Source organism: Scardinius erythrophthalmus (assembly GCF_964197995.2).
Source record: "Scardinius erythrophthalmus genome assembly, chromosome: 9".
In the NCBI taxonomy this organism is placed as follows: Eukaryota; Metazoa; Chordata; class Actinopteri; order Cypriniformes; family Leuciscidae; genus Scardinius; species Scardinius erythrophthalmus.
Window position 1 is genome coordinate 48,094,813 of NC_138229.1, and position 18,979 is coordinate 48,113,791.

The 18,979-nt window shown below is 42.7% G+C and overlaps 1 protein-coding gene across 1 annotated transcript in view; it reads left to right on the forward strand.

Moving 5' to 3' along the window:
- Positions 1 to 15,767: 15,767 nt before the first annotated feature.
- The window catches only part of dnm3b (dynamin 3b), a gene marked incomplete at both ends in the record, with an annotated part of 60,741 nt that continues 57,529 nt past the window's right edge, over positions 15,768 to 18,979 (forward strand). Inside the window, one exon of the mRNA XM_081373850.1 lies at positions 15,768 to 15,928. Within this exon, the coding sequence (XP_081229976.1) occupies positions 15,768 to 15,928 (161 nt within the window). The remainder of the gene's footprint in view (positions 15,929 to 18,979) is intronic.

An 18,979-nucleotide genomic window follows, 5' to 3' on the forward strand; every position in this document is an offset into this window, starting at 1 on the left:
TCAGGTAAGTGAAGCTATTTTCTGAACGACCCGATTTTTTTTACAGTCTATATATTGTGTACGACCCATAGACTGTAAAAAATATGGACAAAGCGCCTGTGACGTCACCCATAGACTTTCTGAAGAACGGGTTTGAAGCCGTTTATGGGGGGTATGGGCGGCGCCATCTTGGAAAATCTTGGGAAATCCTAACCCCGCCCCCCTTCTGACGCAGCGCGCGTCACTCCGCTCGCTCTGCTACTCCGGTTATCTCTGTGTGTATATCAGGCAACGAAATATGTTATAAAACACCATACTAACTCTTTTCGTTTTCATTTAAAGAAATCTTACACATTATAGCCGCACAAATGTGGTTCAGGCAACGCATATTGATTATATTCACTGCACATAACGTTTGCCTATTTATAACAAAACTAAATATAAAACACAACCCTGCCTCTTTTCGTTTAAATATAATATAAAAATATTAAATATTTTAATATGGTCCAGGCAATATGTGCATTTGTACTAAACAACAGATGTTGCAGTAAACAACATTACATATCATCTTCGTTGTATTAAAATTTAAAATGACAAAACTCAACCCAGTCTCTTTTTGTTAAATTTCAGTTTTATCAATATTAGCTATTATAAAAGTATAAGTAAAAGGTACAAGAAGCTATACAAATAAAGCAAACAATTCAGTCAAACATACAAAGTCAGCGCTCTAGTCTAACCATACAACGGTAAAGTTAAATAGCTTATAAAGTTATGAAACTTCACTTAGCCCTCAGCCAAAACGATTGGCCAGGGAACAAATTATAGATTCACGAGACCAAAAATCGCCCATTAGATATAGACAAGACGAATTATATCTCATGTTTAACCACTACAGAGACGCCAGAGTCCGCGGCAAATGTCAGAACGACTAGCCGAGGAAAGGCTGTACCCGGCGGGGTACATCGCGCTAAGCGCCCGGTCAGGGGCGTCACTAGGCCCTTTTTAGGGGGGCTTCAGCCTTTTAAAAAACTCATTTGAAACGGCGGCAAGCTGCGTCAAGTTTCGGCTCCTCCCCTTATCTGAGTCTGCTTGGATTTAGCGCATTTTTCAATCTGCAGGGGCGCCGAGCAGAGCGAACATCAGAGAGTACAAGGTGTGTCGTGAGTGCATTTATTGATAGATTGCTATGATATTACATCTGCATCGGTGCAGTTCTTTGTCATAAATGCATTGCAGTTTACATAATGTTATGTTACTAGAGCATTGGGAGCAACACGGGACGGTTCGGTTTCTCATCTGAGCGCGAATTTTACGACTGACGCTTCAGTTTACGGTCAAGTGCGAGTTAAGAATAAGTAGCTAAACTAAACATTTTATATTTGACAGTTTTTTAGGTCATAAATGTTAAACGAATGACAAAAATAATTAGAAAACTAATAAACTTTTGTCTAATTTCGCCATTTTGAGCTGAAAATAGGCCTATATAACGTGTAATTATGTCATTGTGAGGGGACAAGAAACATTAACAAAGCCGTTTTCATAGGCACAAGAATAATAATGCATGTGTACATGTTGAGAATTAATATAATACAATTTGTAGCCTTCAGTAAATTAAAAAAGTTCAGCTTTAGGAGGGGAAGAGACAGGGCAAGATCAGGAAAAAGACAGAGTAATGGAGATGAGGAGAGAGCAGGTTTTAAATCTATTTCTTATCCTTTTTTGGCCTTCAAACGTCTTGAAATGCACATGTCAGAGAAATAAAAATGTTTAACCCCATAACAACTTCAAATTTATGACCTCTTTGATTATAAAGCCCTGTCTACGGCCATGTATTAGGCCTAGATCAATAATGAATGTGTACATATTGTGAATGAATTTAATAAACTTAGTTACCTAGCTTTCCTGGTAGCTTTGTCTGAGAAAATGATTCTTAAATCAACCTATCAGTTGACCCTATGTTTACTTTCTTCACTGACAGACAAAAATGAAAAGCCTATATCAGTCAAAGCTCAGCTTTAGTAGGGAAAGAGACAGAGCAAGATAAAAACAAAGAGAAAAAGAGTGTGATGCTGATGAGGAGAGAAAAACAAACAGCTGCCCGCACATGGTTTTAAAGCTATTGTTATCCAATTTTGTTGGCCTTCAAAACATCTTAAAATGCACATATGTAGATCAGAGAAATCTAAATTTTCTCGGGGGAGCATGCCCCCGAACCCCCCTAAATACCTCACATTCGGGACCTCAGTGATTATAAAACCCTGCCATATGCTTGTTACTGGATGAATGAAAGAAACTAGTTAATAATGAGCATTAGACCATAAACTAACTTTTTTTTTTTTTAAATCATACCCTCATTGGGGGCTGAGCCCCCCTAAAATGAAAATCCTAGAATCGCCCCTGCGCCCGGTCATCACTGGATCTCACAACCTGGATAAAATTTTCATAAATCTTTAAATAAACCACAGATTTGAGCTTTAAACAACTACATTCTCGCCTGAAAAACTCTTAAAACTACATTTCCTGATACAGAAACAGTAGTATTATATTTCAACTGTGGTAAAAAATGGCGCTTCTTATGTTGTCATTGGCGCTGCCTTATCAGCTGTCAATCAAGCTGTCAATCAAAGTTAACCACGCCCTTATTTGTCATACATTTTATAACTAAATACGATCTAAACTAACGAGTTAGAAAAAAATTCACCCCCCTCACAGTTGTCAGGCACTTGGAACCTATCGAAAAATACAATAAAAGTCCATGGGACCAAACTGTAAAAACATGAATTTATGCTGTGAAAACAGACATTTTAACATGGGGGTCTATGGAGATTTGCTCCCTTTTGGGACCTTCCCCTAGCGGAGTTTAGATGTATAGCAGTTTTTCGCACTTCCGGGTAGGCTTCATTTTTCAGATTAGAATGTTGCCGCTTGGTACGACCTAACATTAGATGTAATAGATACAGCAGATATGCAACCACATGGGTTCTCTTTTGCACTCATGCCGAAACAGATCAAGCCTGCGATGTGTTTACTGCTCTCTTATTTTTTTAGTATTTTTATTTAAAAAAATCGAGCGTGGCGGGTACGAAGGTTATTTTGGCGGGTTATGTAATGGCAATCTTTAAAAAATAGAAGAACATCTCTTTTTTTTGGAGCTTTTTTAACCCTCTGGGGACCAAGGTGTTTTTGGGGCCCTTGAGAAGTTCTGACATGCCTTGACATTTGTGCTTTTTTCAGTTATTTATAAACATGTTAATGACAAAGGTGTAAATTCACTCTATATAGCACAAACAGGGCTACCATAATATGCAAGCAACTTGTATGTAGATGTTTGTATTTTTAAGAGAATAATGTTTATGCGTGGTTATTGGAAAAAATAAAAATGAAAGTTGCTGAATTAAGACCACAAAACACATATTAAATATGTGTCCACAAGACTTTTGACCAATGGATGTGGTCCCTTTGAGTTCTAGCTTCAAAATTATATGAAAATAGTCTTGCTTTATCGTTCACAAAAAAAAAATACATTGATTTAAATGGTGTAAAACAGGTTTTGCTTGGAAAGCCAATATGCGAGGGGCAGGAGCAGTTTACACCTTGTCCCACCCACTCTGCATAATGACTCTGCTAAATGAGCCATTCTTTCAGGTGTGACACTGACTGAGCCACAATGCAAGGACAAAGGATGTATTTAGAAGAAGACTTATATTGACCATTTAAGATTTTGCTTACATCTCTCTTGTAAATATGTTTTGCTATTTTATTAAAAATGTTACAATTACAACAATAATTACAATTTCAACAATATTTCAAGTGTACTCTTTCTTTGTAAAAGAGAAAAAGAAAAAAGATTATAGGCCTACATTTTATCATATGTATTCATTAGTTTGAATATAGCCGCATTGGAACATCTAACATCTTAGTCTATGACTTTATTTTTGACAAATATATATATATATATATATATATATATATATATATATATATATATATATATATAACGTTAGATATGAGCAGAAATTGCTAAACAAAAGCTTATTTTATGTGGCAGTATATTTTACAGTAGCCTAAAAACTGTACCCAAATCTAGTCAACAAGTGACTGACTGTAGCGTTGTTTTTATGAAATATTAGGGCATATAAATGCTAATTTGCAGTTTAATACGTTGCTTGTACAAATACATTTTATTTCAACATATTCCAGTCGATTTTTACTCATCTCAGTAGGCTATAGCAAAGCAGTTTATTCTTTCACACACAGACGCGCGATTTATATTTAGGCTAAACAGTCTTTACAAATATGTACCCTTCATTCATCTCACAGAAAGGCGAGTCATATTATAGAAATGCGATTCATCTTTTTGCGGTTTGCATAGGCCTACACTAACGTTATTCCATAACGTTATTCCACACGTGAGAAAAGAAAACAGCCTAGCTCACTCCTCAGCGGGATCTGCTCCTCATATCAGGAGATATTGTTCCTCATATCAGCACTGTTCTGAGGAATCTTTTCTCCATAAGGTAGGCTATATTATGCCTCACTCGATCGCGACGCGCTTTGTTTACAGCTGATGTGGGCGTTTCACAGATCTTCAATAGTTCTCAGAATTTGCGTTTGAATAGCACGCGCTCTCCGTGGGCGTGTCACATTACTGTGAATTAGCTCGTAATGAGGTCGACTGGAGTCGCTCTCTTTTTATACAGATTACAGAAGCTGATAATATTTGTTTTTTATATAAATGACTTCATTTAACAGATGCGATCTCAAGCTTTATGCCCGTGGGTCTGTTTGCCTGTTTGACTGAATTTTCGCGGAGTTATAGATCATTTTCGAACGCGTTTCAAATGGGAGTTTACGGATAGAGAGAAGGCAGAAATCGCATCATGTTAAAGTTTCTTTATTTGTCAAAAAGCAAAACACTTTATTTTTATTTTGAGTATACAGAAAAAAAATAGAAACTGAACAGGATCGATTGATGTATAACACGAAAACTAAAGATCAAAATTAACAGAGCATTTTGTGTTTATTTTTCATTGCTAAAAAAAAAAACGAGCAAAACGCGCCGGCGCGTTTTTGGTCCCCAGAGGGTTAAATACCTGAATTCAAACTCGGATGTCACTTTGTTCCCTTTCGAAAGGGAACTCTACACTACGTCAGAATGACGCTATGGGGGAACGCCTCAGGCGTGACAGGTGCCTGAAATCACTATCAAATCACGGCAATCACATTGACCGGCGACAGCCCGTGAATCATTAACGTGAATGATTAACGTGCGACCTGCAAGTATAAAAGGGCGCCTTGCAAACATGACAAACATCTTTTCGTCTTCAGGGACTGTCTGTTTGATATCGCTGGAAAAGTCGGCAAAGAAAATGAAACGCACGGAGAAGGCTGAAAGCTTCAGGAGGTGTGCGGATCCGTGCCCAAGGTATTTGACGCCGGGTGATTCACACGAACTGTGCGTTCTCTGTCTGGGCAAAGAGCATGCACAGGCGGCTCTTGAGGGAGCTGTCTGTGCAAACTGTGAGCGTTTTGCGTTGAAAACGCTCCGCTCTCGTCTAGCCCTCTTCTCGAGGGAGGAGGGCTCACCATCTGTACCTCGTGGCTCAGGTCCCGCTCGCGCTGAGGCAGAGCGGCGACTCGCGTCATGGGGTTCCCAGAGGGATCTCGCCGATCGTCTTGAGAGGGGTGTTAACCTCTCAGATGATTCGGCGGATGACGAGGGTGAGTTGCAGGTGGATGACGAAGAGGATTTTTCTCCTACTGTGCCTGCAACAGATGCTCTTCAGGACGGGCAGGTGATGGATGATGAGGAGGTCATTCAGGTGGACCCTGAACCCTCTCAGCCACCCTGCCCCGTGTATGCTGAGCTGCTGGATGTAATGGAACGCGCCACTGACAGGTTGCAACTGCCATGGCGGCGCGTTAGGGGAGAAGTTGTTCGTGGCAGGCTGGACGATCGATTTCTCCCCGGCCATAGACCACCAGCTCAGGCGAGCCTTCCATTTCTTCCTGATCTCCATACTGAGATCGAGAGGGCATGGAAGAACCCATACTCTGCTCGGATCCACCGACATCAGCGGGCTAGTTTCGCTGATGTTGAGGGGATCGGCGAGTATGGGTATGTGTCGATGCCGCCCATTGACGAGACGTTTGCGAACCATCTCGTGTCTGGGCGGGCGTCGACACTGAGTGCTCCAGCCCTGCCATCCAAACCGCTCAAGACCACAGCGCGTTTGAATGGCAGAGCATACACGGCAGCGGGTCAGGCCGGTGCTGCCCTGCACACTATGGCGGTGTTGCAGGCGTACCAGGCCGACCTGCTGAGGGATCTCGACCAGGGGGCAGGGCTGTCCCCTGAGGCGGTGGCTGAGCTGCGCCGCACCACAGATCTTGCTCTCCGGGCCACTAAACAGACTGCCGCTTCGATTGGTCGATCGATGGCGGCAATGGTGGCCACGGAGAGGCATCTGTGGTTGAACCTGGCTGGCATCGGGGAGAAAGAGAAGGCCTTTCTCCTTGATGCACCGGTTTCGCCCTCTGAACTTTTTGGCACCTCCGTGGAGGCGGTGGTTGGAAAGTTCAGGGAGGCGAAGGCGCGCTCAGCGGCGTTTAAGACCTGTACACCGCTGAGATCCGGGTCCGAGCCCAGACAGGCGGGAGAGCCTGGCCCTTCACGACCTGAGGGCCGTAGACAGGGCCAGAGAGCTAGTGTCGCCTCTCGTGCACCCCCTCCATGTAGGAGCAGGTCACAAAGGAGGCGTGACTCCCGCAGGAAAAAGAAGGATCTGAGGGAGGTGATCCAGTACAAACGATCACAGCGTTAGTGATGGATCATCTCCTGGAGGGCTGTTACTATCCCAGCCCTCTCCTCTTTTTCCCGACTCCCCAGGCGTTTCTTACACCAGGCCTGGGGCTGGGTCTATGATGAGAACAAGGTTCTGATGGCCCGCCTCGGCTTGGTTGGTGAGAGCGCCTCTTTCAGGCATGTAAAGTGATGGACCCCAGGTTCATAAAGAACTCTCTGGCGAGTCTTCACTCCGCACGCCGCAGGTGAACTGGTTGGTTTTTAATATAATTTCTGTGTGTATACTAACACTGATTTGTATTTCTCTACAGACCTTGTTCCCTGTATAGACCTAGGGAGTCATTCTTAGAGGAGCAATGAGGTAAGGTATTGGAACTTCAGGGCCCTGAAGCCCCCCCCCAGCTTGTGGCTAGAACGATTAGGGAGAAGCTCAAAAAAAGAGTTGGCTCCCGTGTGAGTAGGTGATGGCCTTCCTGTCATGACATTTTTATGCGTGGTGGGCCACCACTCATTTCTATTTAGCCTCAGGGCTTTTAGCCACCTAGGGATAGAGTAGTTGGTCCTCCTAAAAAAAAAAAAAAAGCTTTTTTGCTTTAGGTTGGACTGACGCTGGTGCTTCAGATAGATCTTAGGTCTTACCTATTGGTTTGTGACTTTGGTATCCTGAGTATTTCGCTCCCCTGAGCTCTGTAAGGTGTCAGTAGGTTGAGTGTTTCACAGCCTCTCAAGCAAGTAGGCTGTGGCTCCTTCGAGCCCTCAGGTAGATCTATGCTTATAGGTCGGCCCTAACCCGGGCCGCCTCTGTAGCTGGCCTAGGCTATGTTTGGGATGTTGGAGGCGTTCTGCTAAGTATAGCTGCCGCATTCATTATGTGTTAGGCTTCCTCCCCGAGATTTCAGCCTCCTCCCTTAAATGGGAGTTGTTGGCCAAGGCTCGCCCCTTTCACTGCATTCAGGGGTGATAGAGTAATGCAGGGTGGTAGTTGAGGTATGATCCTTCAGGCGGGTCAGGCTGTCTTTCGCTCTGCGATGTGATAGTTTGCCAGACCCTGCCGAACAGAGCTACTTGTTTTTAGGCCTCTAGAGCTGGCTCCACTCAGCCCGTTGAGCTGAACCGCTCGAACGATGGGTGAAGGTTGGTTGGCTTGCAAGCAAGCTCCGCTCCCCCAGGCTGGGCACAGGACAAATCCCTGTCACCCTTTGGAGCCATTTGCAGGCCCGCTCCCTGTCTAACATTTCAGGGGCATTTGGTGTTACTCCCCCGCTAACGCAGGGTAGTTTTGAGTAATCCATTCTCAGCTCTGTATTATCTACCTCACACCATGATGGCTCCGGTTGAGCAGGGAGTTCTAACTACATTTCATTCCGGTATTTGAACTCCGCTCCCTTGAAGCCAGAGCAGTGCCATGAGCTGATGCCCATGCATTTAGTAGGTAGGCCCTTAAAATGGGGCCTCCACTAGGCAGAGTGGCGTATGTTGTACTCCCCTGCTATGAGGGTATTGCTTTTTGCTGAGTACACTGCCTTTGGCAATGTGATTAGGTACCAGGATGCTGTAAGCGCTGTAGTAACAGTTTTTCTGCCTTGAAGGCTGCACAGTTAGGTAGTAGGCCCCAGCAGGCCTCCTTGACTGGGTAGCCCCTAAGATAGGGCTCCTAGGCCAGCTCACCTTCGGTGGTTGGCCCTGGTAGTCCGGGCAGAAGACTCACTAACGAGTAGTAGGTCTTAACAGGCCTCCTCGGAGGTGGGTCACAACTATGTGGAGCATACACTAGGACAAAACTATAGGAAAAGTTTTTATTAGTATGGTTCCAGCAGTGTTCATTAAAGTAGCAGAAAGACTCGCTATCAGCTAGTAGGCTCGACCGGGCCTCCCTGTTAGGCGAGTCCCTAGCAGCAGTCACATCCAGCTGACTAGACTGTTTCAGGAAGTAGGCCTCTTCAGGCCTCCCTGTAGATGGGCTCCCACATTTTTTGTGGGTGTCAGGTAGTAGGCCTCTCCAGGCCTCCCTGAAAGTAAGCTCCTTCATGTCATGGTTCTCTGGTAGTAGGCCTCACCAGGCCTCCCTGGATTTGAGTTCCAACATAATTTGAGTTTCCACTTAATGTGGTTTTTCTGGTAATGGGTAGTAGGCCTATCTAGGCCTCTCTGTAAGCGAACTCCCATGTACTGTGGTAGGCTTCACTAGGCCTCCCTTAAGTTGAGCTCCCACGTTTTGTGGTTGTCATGTAGTAGGCCTCTCCAGGCCTCTCTGTAAGTGAACTCCCATGCGCTGTGGTTATCAGGTAGTAGGCCTCACTAGGCCTCCCTGAAGTTGAGCTTCCACATACTGTGGTTATCATGTAGTAGGCCTCTCCAGGCCTCCTTGGAAGGTTAGCTCCCACTTACTGTGTGTTTCCACTTAGCATGGTGTTTCAGGTGGTAGGCCTCGCTAGGCCTTCCTGAAGTTGAGCTCCCACATACCGTGGTTGTCATGTAGTAGGCCTCACCAGGCCTCCTTGAAGGGTTAGCTCCCACTTACTGTGTGTGTTCCACTGAGCATGGTTTTTCAGGTAGTAGGCCTCTCCAGGCCTCTCTGAAAGTGAGCTCCCACGTTTTATGGTTATCAGATAGTAGGCTTCACCAGGCCTCTCTGAAGGTGAGCTCCCACATACTGTGGTTGTCAGGTAGTAGGCCTCTCCAGGTCTCCCTGAGTAGTTTCACTGTGGTGCTGGGTTTTGTAAGCTAGTGGCCGCTTACTTTCAGTTTAGCAGACCTTATCAGGTAGCTACCGAAGGTGAGCTTGCGCCCTGGCTCGACTCAAGTTTGTATTCTCTGCTACAGGTTCCCTCCTGGAACCTCTTTATCCTGCTACAGCCTGGTTGCCTACCAGGTAGATCTAATGCTCCCCTCACTGAGGGTCAGTATGAGTATGTGGTCTCCTGAGTCTGATCAGTCGGTCGTAGGCCTCTCATGAGGCCTCCCAGTTAGATCAGTCCTTAGGCCCTCACAGGCCTCCTTAGTGTTTTGAAACACAAACACTGGGTTGATCCGTGGATCGAGTAGAGAAACTCCCCTCGCTGGCAAGGGTTGTAAAGCACTATGCTGAGTCATACTCTCCAGGATATCCCGTCTCTGAGATCCGGTCCGAGTGGTTCACTGCCTGATTCGCAGTCCCTCGGGTTGGATGCCTTCCTAAAGGCAAGTGTCCAGAGGCTCTGTCTTTGGACAGACAGGAAGTGGCCAGACTGTAGTGTCTTATATGGTGACACCAGGTCAGGCCTGCCTGGTGGCATTTCAGGTGGCACGTTCCCCTGAATAGTGACTGGCTGGGGTTCCCTCAGGTTCCCTAGCCACATTCCCTAGAAGGGACCCCTTCTAAGAAGTTGAAGTTGTGGTCCTAGGCCCTTGAGCAGGCCCAGGTAGACCTTTCACTAAACTATGTTTATGGAGGTTTTCTGTGGTATCATTAGCTTGGGCTATGACCGTAGGGAGTGCTGTCACTGACAGCCCAGTGTGACCTGGGGGTGAGTGGTTCTAGCGTTCATTTGAATTGCCGGTTCTGACAGTTGTCACTGCCTTTTGGCATGCACTCCCCTTAGCATGGTGGCGTTGGTATATCGTTCCCCATAGCGTCATTCTGACGTAGTGTAGAGTTCCCTTTCGAAAGGGAACGTCTCAGGTTACGACTGTAACCTATGTTCCCTGAGAACAGGGAACGAGACACTACGTCTTCCTGCCATGCCTCGGGGCCTGCCTGCAACAGTCCCTTCAGACGATAGGATGTTTGTCATGTTTGCAAGGCGCCCTTTTATCCTTGCAGGTCGCACGTTAATCATTGACGTTAATGATTCACGGGCTGTCGCCGGTCAATGTGATTGCCGTGATTTGATAGTGATTTCAGACACCTGTCACGCCTGAGGCGTTCCCCAAAGCGTCATTCGACGCAGTGTCTCGTTCCCTGTTCTCAGGGAGCATAGGTTACAGTCGTAACCTGAGACGTTCTTTATTGAAGTGAACTATAGGTAAGTAAGTTAAGTTAGCTGTTAGTTAAGTTAGTAAGTTAGCTGATTCACTGCCCTGAACTTGAGAACGCGAGTACAGACTGACGCGGCCGGGGTGCGATTGACCGGCCTGCGGGTCATTCAAAAGTGCCACATTTTAAGCAATCATTTCCTGTATAAAATTTAACCGAAGTAACCTTATTTTAATTAGTTACCTAAATTTATTTACAGTAGGTGGATGAATATTTGTATATGTATTTATTAATTTAGTATTTTGTCTTTTAGCTGCTGTGAGGAAAGAATCGTCTGACACATGCCACTGATCAGGAGATAGAAGCAACAATACAAATACACTATGTTGTAGCTGTCTGGAGAGAGCGCTTGAGGAGAAGAGAGGGTCTGCAGAGCTGTACTTTACTTCCTGAGGACAGTCCTAAATAGCATCACTTTCTCCCTCACACATACAAACATTCTCATATGCAAATTTGTTTTAGGTATTTTTTTTAATTTGCTCTATGTTTGTTGAGAGTAAAATTACATTATAATATGTTTAAATATAATATGTGCTAGATTCATTGATAGATTCATTTAGTTAGAATTGAAAAATGTTGTCCATAGTCGGCTGTTCAGGCAACTAAAATAGTGTTCACACTCTAGCAGTTTTTTATTTATTTATTATTTTTTGTTTGACTTGTGCATTACTACAATAAGTAAACTACTGTTTAAGACAGACCAGAACATTTTGAAATTAAATGCACTTTGAGGTGGTAATAAGATGTTAAGCTTGAATGTACTAAAAAAATAGAAAATAATAATAATTTATTATTATTGGCTTGTGCCTATTGTTAAATAAACTATTTAAATCTATTTTTGAGAATTGAATTTTCTTATGCCTTATTTGTTCACATGGGTTGGGTAAGATTAGGCTGGGTTATGGCTCAGTTTTGGGGTTTCTGGTTAAAGGCTGGTGTCGATATGGTTAACTTATGGCTGAGAATTGGTACCAGTAATAAAACCTGTTTTGGCCCAGTTCAGGGCCAGTTAAAGGTGACTAACTGGCTGAGCTTCGGGCCGGTTATGGCCCATGTGTGACCCTTGTCTTTAATCCAGTTCTGGGCCACTTCAGGGCCGTCATTCTGGTCCTCTTGTGTGGTTCAGATGGCAGTGTTCACACTTATATCACTATAGAGCTGGTAAGTCCCGCCCCTTCCGCTAACCCCACTGGACCTCTAGGTTGAAAAATCGTCAATGCAAGTGAATGTGAGAAAATAATTATTTTCTGGTCCCGTTTGAATTGTGCCATGAATGTGAACATATGTTGTCTGTGATTTTTTTATATAATTTTTCATGTTACGAGTTTGACAGTATATTGTATGATTCTTCGGCTAGCAGTTGTGGAAAAGACATAACGAGAAAGTCCAGTCTGGTTCCTGATCAAAAGAGTAAATATTTAAAGGGACAATATGTAGGAATTACTCCCATCTAGTGGTGAATTTGTATTTTGCATTCAAACTAATTTTGCTCTTCAGCGCCTCGCTTTTTCAAATGCGCGTTGCATCTACGGTAGGCGATATGTACCAAAAAGCTTTGAGCATTTGCCACTTGAGAACGTTTTGCCTTGAGGGGGGTTGATGTGTTCCTAATCCAAAGGGTACTCTCATAACTGGACAAATCAGATGGGAAAATCAGATCAAGGTTTATTGACCAATTAATCTTACAAAAAAAGAAAATTGACTCCAGCAGTTGTTGACCCTCTTCAACATGTTCACAAATAACACTATATACGCGTAAGATACATACATACTGAATTACTGTATGCGTCTGTATTATTCAATGCGAGGACACAGTATAAGTGATAAATAACAGAAAATGTCAGATAACATAAACTTGGTAGCCTTAGGTGTGCAAACAATGCAAGAAAAATCATATGCTCTATTAAAATATTTCTATAGAATTTCTAGGTTACAAAAAGTAAAACTTACAAACCTTGTTTTTAGCACCTTCGCTACTTTACTCAATAGCTGCTATTCATCAAATAGCCTGTTTAACTTTTAACTATAAATGTTCGTCTATCTATATAATAACAACCAAGCAAAGAAAAAAGATTGTAATTAAGATTGTAACACTGACTTACCTGTCGAGAAGAAAACAGGCCACTTCAGCGTCTCTTTTGAAATCTTTCTCCAGCATTAGCTCTTTCCACCTGGAAAAAGCTACCCCGACATTAACTCTTGTTTTCTGTAATCTACGGTCACGTTTCCTTTTACGTTCTATTTTTGACTTTTTGGCGACGATGTTTTCTTCTCCTGTGGCGCGGCATATGTATGGTCCATAATAACAATGCAATCCAGACTTTTAAACTTGCCGGTGCAGTTTCAAGCGCCTCTCACTGCTCTGCACCTGCGTTTCTGCAGGTTTCAGTCATGTCACATGACTGGCTGGCTCTGAACGAAAACGCGTTGTAGAAAACGCGTTGGCTTAGTACTTTTTGTCCCTCTCTGCTATTATAGTTTTGCAAGATGGCGGAACTACATGGAAGCCTCTGTGGACCTACCAAGCGGGAAGGAAGTCGACCGGACGTTGAAGTCGGCCGGGTGCCGCCATCTTGAGCGGAACTTCACATGCGTTAGCAATCCCATTGACTTCCATTCATTTTGGCGTCACTTTGACAGCGAATAATTTTACATCTGAGGCGTTTGAAGACTCCATTTGTCCATTTTTTATTTCTAAAGAAACACGACAATGTATGAAATGCTCTATTACCTTGTAGCTTATGTAATGGCCCCGTAGAAGCAGTTTTTGTAAAAGTATGCTAACGATTGCGTCATAATCACGCGACTCTCTGTCGCACAGTAGAGAGATTACCGTATGGACAGGAGGAGAAGCTCGCGGGCGATCGGGGGGACGTGGAGGCAAAATGACAATATAATTAATCAGAATACCTAGCAAAAGTTGCTCCTGCTCCTGCTCATGGACAGCTCCTACTTACACTCTCCGTCTCTGCAAGATTCGGAAGGGAATGATTCAGATTTCTCTTGGCACAGCTACTAGAAGACAGACGGGTTGCTCACGTGGTCCGTGTAATGCTTTGCTCTGTTTGAGTCTGCGCGTCAGGAAAGGAAGTGCTAAGAAATCGCTGAAAACGGGCTTCACTTGTCTCAATTGAGTTCCAATGGGGTCGCTGTGTCCATTTCTTTTACTGTCTATGGGACCTACCCGTCCCATGTATAGATAATAAATTCTTTATTTATAAGGATAAGTCAGATAATTGGCCGAGGTATTTGTACACCATTGAGGACATATAATAAAAATATTGATTTTAGATAATAAAATACCTAAAAAGATACATATTGTCCCTTTAATTGTAGTAGGCTAGATTTATTTCAAAGCACAATATTACTTTTTAGATCGTCATCAGAGAAGAGATGTCGCTGCAAGAGGGAGGGGAAGATATTCTGATTCAAGATTATTAAAACAATAAAGATGATGTGCACCGATGAATCATTTAATAAACACTGCAATATTCAATTAAAAAAACTATTGTCCAATTTCATGGGGACCATTAAAAATCAAGGGTGATTCATTAAACAGACAAATTGAGTATAAATGATATAGCCAACATTTCCCCCTTAAATTCAGCAAACAGGGAAGTTTCCCTAATTAAATAATAATATGTGGGAGAAAATAAAATTCTTCATTTAAAAAGATCCATAAAGCCGAAGTGTTTCATGAAAGAGGAGAGAAGGCCTGCGAATCATCCTCTGCTTATCAGCTGGCTATATTTCAATATCGTGTCGGCAGAGTTTATTAATGGTGTTTCAGTCACAGACTGGCCGTCTTAACACGCTGCATTAATGTACATTCTGCTTTCTTATCTAATGATATCGGCTGCTGGAAATCTGATCTACAGGAGACATGATTGTCGACCCGACGCTAAGATAAAGCGGTGTGGGGGAAATCCTTCAGTGTATGAGAAAGCCAGTCGTTGTTACAGTGTGTGTGTGAAGTGTTTTCTAGATGACAGGTTGATGTGAATTATCCACTATGGCGGAGGAGGATTTGCTCATGAATATTAAGCGCGTAACGGCACATTCATCAGGTACTCCTCACCGATTGGTTGACAGGCAAAGCCATTGGTTGGAGATCTGACCAATTAGCATCTCCTCCTCGAGTGAAGGCTTGGGCTATGAATATTAATGAGGTTTCGTGACCGAGCGCTCCAGTAAACAGAGCGCGCGACTACAGCCGGACTCGATTAATATTCATGAGCGCGTGATAGTGATTGGCCGCTGATTGGTTGCGTCCTGCGCCAAGTGCATCGTAATGAGTGCGGCTGCGTTGCAGGGCGATTAATTCGTGTTCGGAGAGAAAGACGACAGGATGAAATAGCGTGACATCCAGATGTGTGTTTTCCGATCTGCGACAATAACACGCGCCTGGGTTTGTGTCAGCACCAGTGACTGGATTAGGGTTAGCGCGTTAAGGCTGCTGCGGCTCTCAGGCGGCTCAGGTGGAGCAGGATAACGGTAAGTCCTTCCCTGCATCAATAATGCCAGTTTACATGCAGGCGACGGGCCGATGACGTATTCAATCATAACATCCACATCCTAATGTCATCCATATAAATATAGAGCATCCCTTATGAATGCATGCTCATCCCTTATCGTTCTCGGTTTGAATGCATCTTCATCCCTTATGTCATCAGTATAAATGCATCTAGGCCTGCATCCCTTATAACGCGTGTTTAACGCACTCAGAGATGTATATATCATGGAGTAATGCTGAGGATCTGCTGTTCTCAGTGCCCTTGACAATCTGTGCTCGCGGACAGGAACAGTTGCGCAATGTTTGTGTGTGTGTCTCTATCTGGATGCGTGTGTGTGTGTGTGTGTGTGTGTGTGTGTGTGTGTCTATAGCTGGATGCGCGTGTGTGTGCGCGTCTCCTCCTCCTCTAGCTCCTCAGACTCGGCCGCATCTTCATCCTCCTCCTCCTCTTCATCATGGGAAACCGGGGCATGGAGGACCTGATCCCGCTGGTGAACCGGCTCCAGGACGCCTTCAGCTCCATCGGGCAGAGCTGTAACCTGGACCTGCCGCAGATCGCGGTGGTGGGCGGGCAGAGCGCCGGCAAGAGCTCCGTGCTGGAGAACTTCGTGGGGAAGTGAGTGAGGATGATGAAAACATGCTGATTATAATTAAACTACTAATTAACCATGGTTTTATTAAAAAGAAAACAAAAAGAAAAAAGATGGTTATTATAGTTAAACTACAAATGAACCATGGTATTTGTTGTAAAACTCAGGTTATAAATGGTAATCAATCTGCCAAAAAAACTATGGTTACTACACTTTTACTATTATAAAACCAAGGTTAATTTTCGTATGGGAGGGTGCACACTTAATGACAGTCACATGACTCCATTTAATATATTAGTGGCTATAATATACATAAACTGCTACCTAATAAGGCAGTAATGAGTTCTGATTGAATGAGCTGTATCTATACTAATAGGGGGACAGTAAATTATGCAACAAATAAGTTAAATAACACACCGGAATGGTATGAATAATAATGAATAAATAATAATAAACGTATGGGTGATTGGTTTGAAAGTAGAGCTGCAAGATTTTAAAATAGAGATAATTTACTGGTTCAGATAGAATTGCTGCAGTCTATTTAAAAATATTAAATTAATTGGGATTATTATTATTATTATTATTATTATTTTAAATCGGATTAAATGAATGATTCAATTACTTATAAAGACATCACTTGTTTCATTACTAGATAAATCTGCATTTTTGAACAATGATTGTTCAAAAATGTGTCGCCACCTTCTGGTGGAATTCTGTAATGATACAATTTTTATTTGAAGCTCAGAGTTACTTTCAAAAGGTGATGTAGACATCTGTGTTTATATCCAATAACTAGTATAAACTATAAACCTTTATCTCAGTACTTCTCTGATAATCTGAATTATTGTAGCGCAGAAATAATGATGGTGTGTGCTTGAAAAGACAGTTTGTGAAGCTGTATATATGACAACGGCTCTGTCTGGATCAGAACACAGATCTCAATGTTCCTGTGATCCGACTTGTCAAAGGTGACGAATCTCTGTCATTTAGGAATAAGATCATGTGGGTGTTTGAATCAAGATCCGGATCATTAAACGATAAAACTGGAAAGAACGTTACAAGGTGGTTTATGTGGGCAATAAAATAGAATATCACGTTAAGGCCTAACCTGAGTGAGAATTTGGGCTCAACTAGCATGATTTCAGATTTTAAATCAGGAATAGGAGCGGTCCGAGGAGTGAACCCTGTGGTACACCTCTGGAAACAGAGGCAGCATGGGGCTTTTGTTTGTTAATACACATATCTGCCTTTCACTGATATAAGATGTCAGCTGTTGGATGACAGCAGTAATGGACAGATGAATGAGGGTTAAATTATGGCAAACAGTGTCTTAAACAGCACTAAGGTCAAGGACGACCATGGACTCCTGAATCAGGACATTTGAGAGCTCTCTCAGTACTATATGGAGTGGTTGAAGATTAATGGAAAACGTTAAAAGAGCAGTTAAGTTACTTAATAAATAAACACAGGGCTCCAGACTAACTTTTCCACTGGTTGCACTGGTGCTACCAACTTTCTCAGTTGGTCGCACCAGCATATGATTTGGTCGCACCTTTTTTTTTTTTTTTGCTACATGCCATGGGATTAATCAATGCATGCTGATGAATAGTGGTCTTAATCTGCATACCCTAGTTTTGCACTGATGTAATAAGACTGACAGTGACACAAGACTTCATGTTAGCAAAAAATTAATCTTTTAACTCTAAAAAAAAAACAAAAAAAAAACATTTATGTTCTTTAATGTTTGATTATAATTTTACTGTATTCACATACAGTATGGATGGGATGGGAATTGATAAGATTTTATCAATAATAATGCCACTGACGATTCTGATTATTGATCCGATTCTTTAACGATTCTCTTATCGATTCTTGATAGCACTGTGTGGGAAAATGTAGTCAAATGCTTTTCAAAAAAACAAGTGGTTTTATTTATTTTAAAGCTTAAGCTTGAGTAAGCAAACTGTACATTTTATGTAATATATGTAATAAATAGAACCTTATTGTAAAGTGTTACTGATTAGTACACCGATTCAGACGTCTCCTGAGTTCACTGTTGGAAAGATCAGTTGTTTTAACCATTCATTAAAATGAATCGGTTCAAAGGAGTCATTAGTTCGCGAATTGGACGTGTCATGCGCGTTGTGTGATTATCCCAGCAGTTAGGACATGGACATCCAAGATTTCTGTCAACACAGAAAACATTTCATCACTGGATAGTTTTTTTCGTTTAATTAGTGTTTTTTTTTTTTTTTTTTTTTTTTTTTATGTCAGCTGAATGTCCGGAACGCTTTTCAGAGAAGATAAGGCAACTTATTTAGCACAATTCACACCCAGCGGTAATTCAGGGGAAAAAAAAATCTCCGAATGCTCCACGGAAACTCTTCCGACCTTTTACCACCGTGTCGATTTATATTGATTAATATGCGCGCGGGAGAGAGAGCAATACAGCGCCTAGTTTGGAGACGGTGAAGTCTTGTTTACACACTCTCGCCTGACTCCGAAGAGAGGGAGAGAGCGCGCGCGCGACCGGGGCTCTCTCTCTCTCTGCTCGTTCTTTCAGTTAAACATGCGCAGCAGTTCATCTACATTACTCACCGATCAAATAAGCCTTTGGCGGGCGCTAAAACAAGTTCAATGCAGAAAAATTCATGCGTGAATTTAACTGAGTAGTACATGACCATGCACTCGCACAAATGCGACCACATCAAATTTTAACTCGCTCATTCTCAAAAAATGGTCGCATATGCGACCATTTTGGTCGCAGTCTGGAACCCTGAAACAATACATAACGTGCACTGCTACCTACTACTTCACATATGTTAAAGGGATTAAATATAAACAAAACTAAAGCCTAAAAGAGGAGAAAAGGAAAGAAAACAAATAGTTTAATCACATTGCACAACACACAAACACATATAAATAACCCAGATCATCACTAGTAGCTCTCTGGCTTGTTCAGTTGAAGAGAAGTTCAGCTGATTCCATTGCTGTGGGGAGTCCTTTTAGGGGAAGAAGACGACAGGATTTGGAGAATTGATCAATTATTACCAGGATGCATGTATTACCATTCGTGG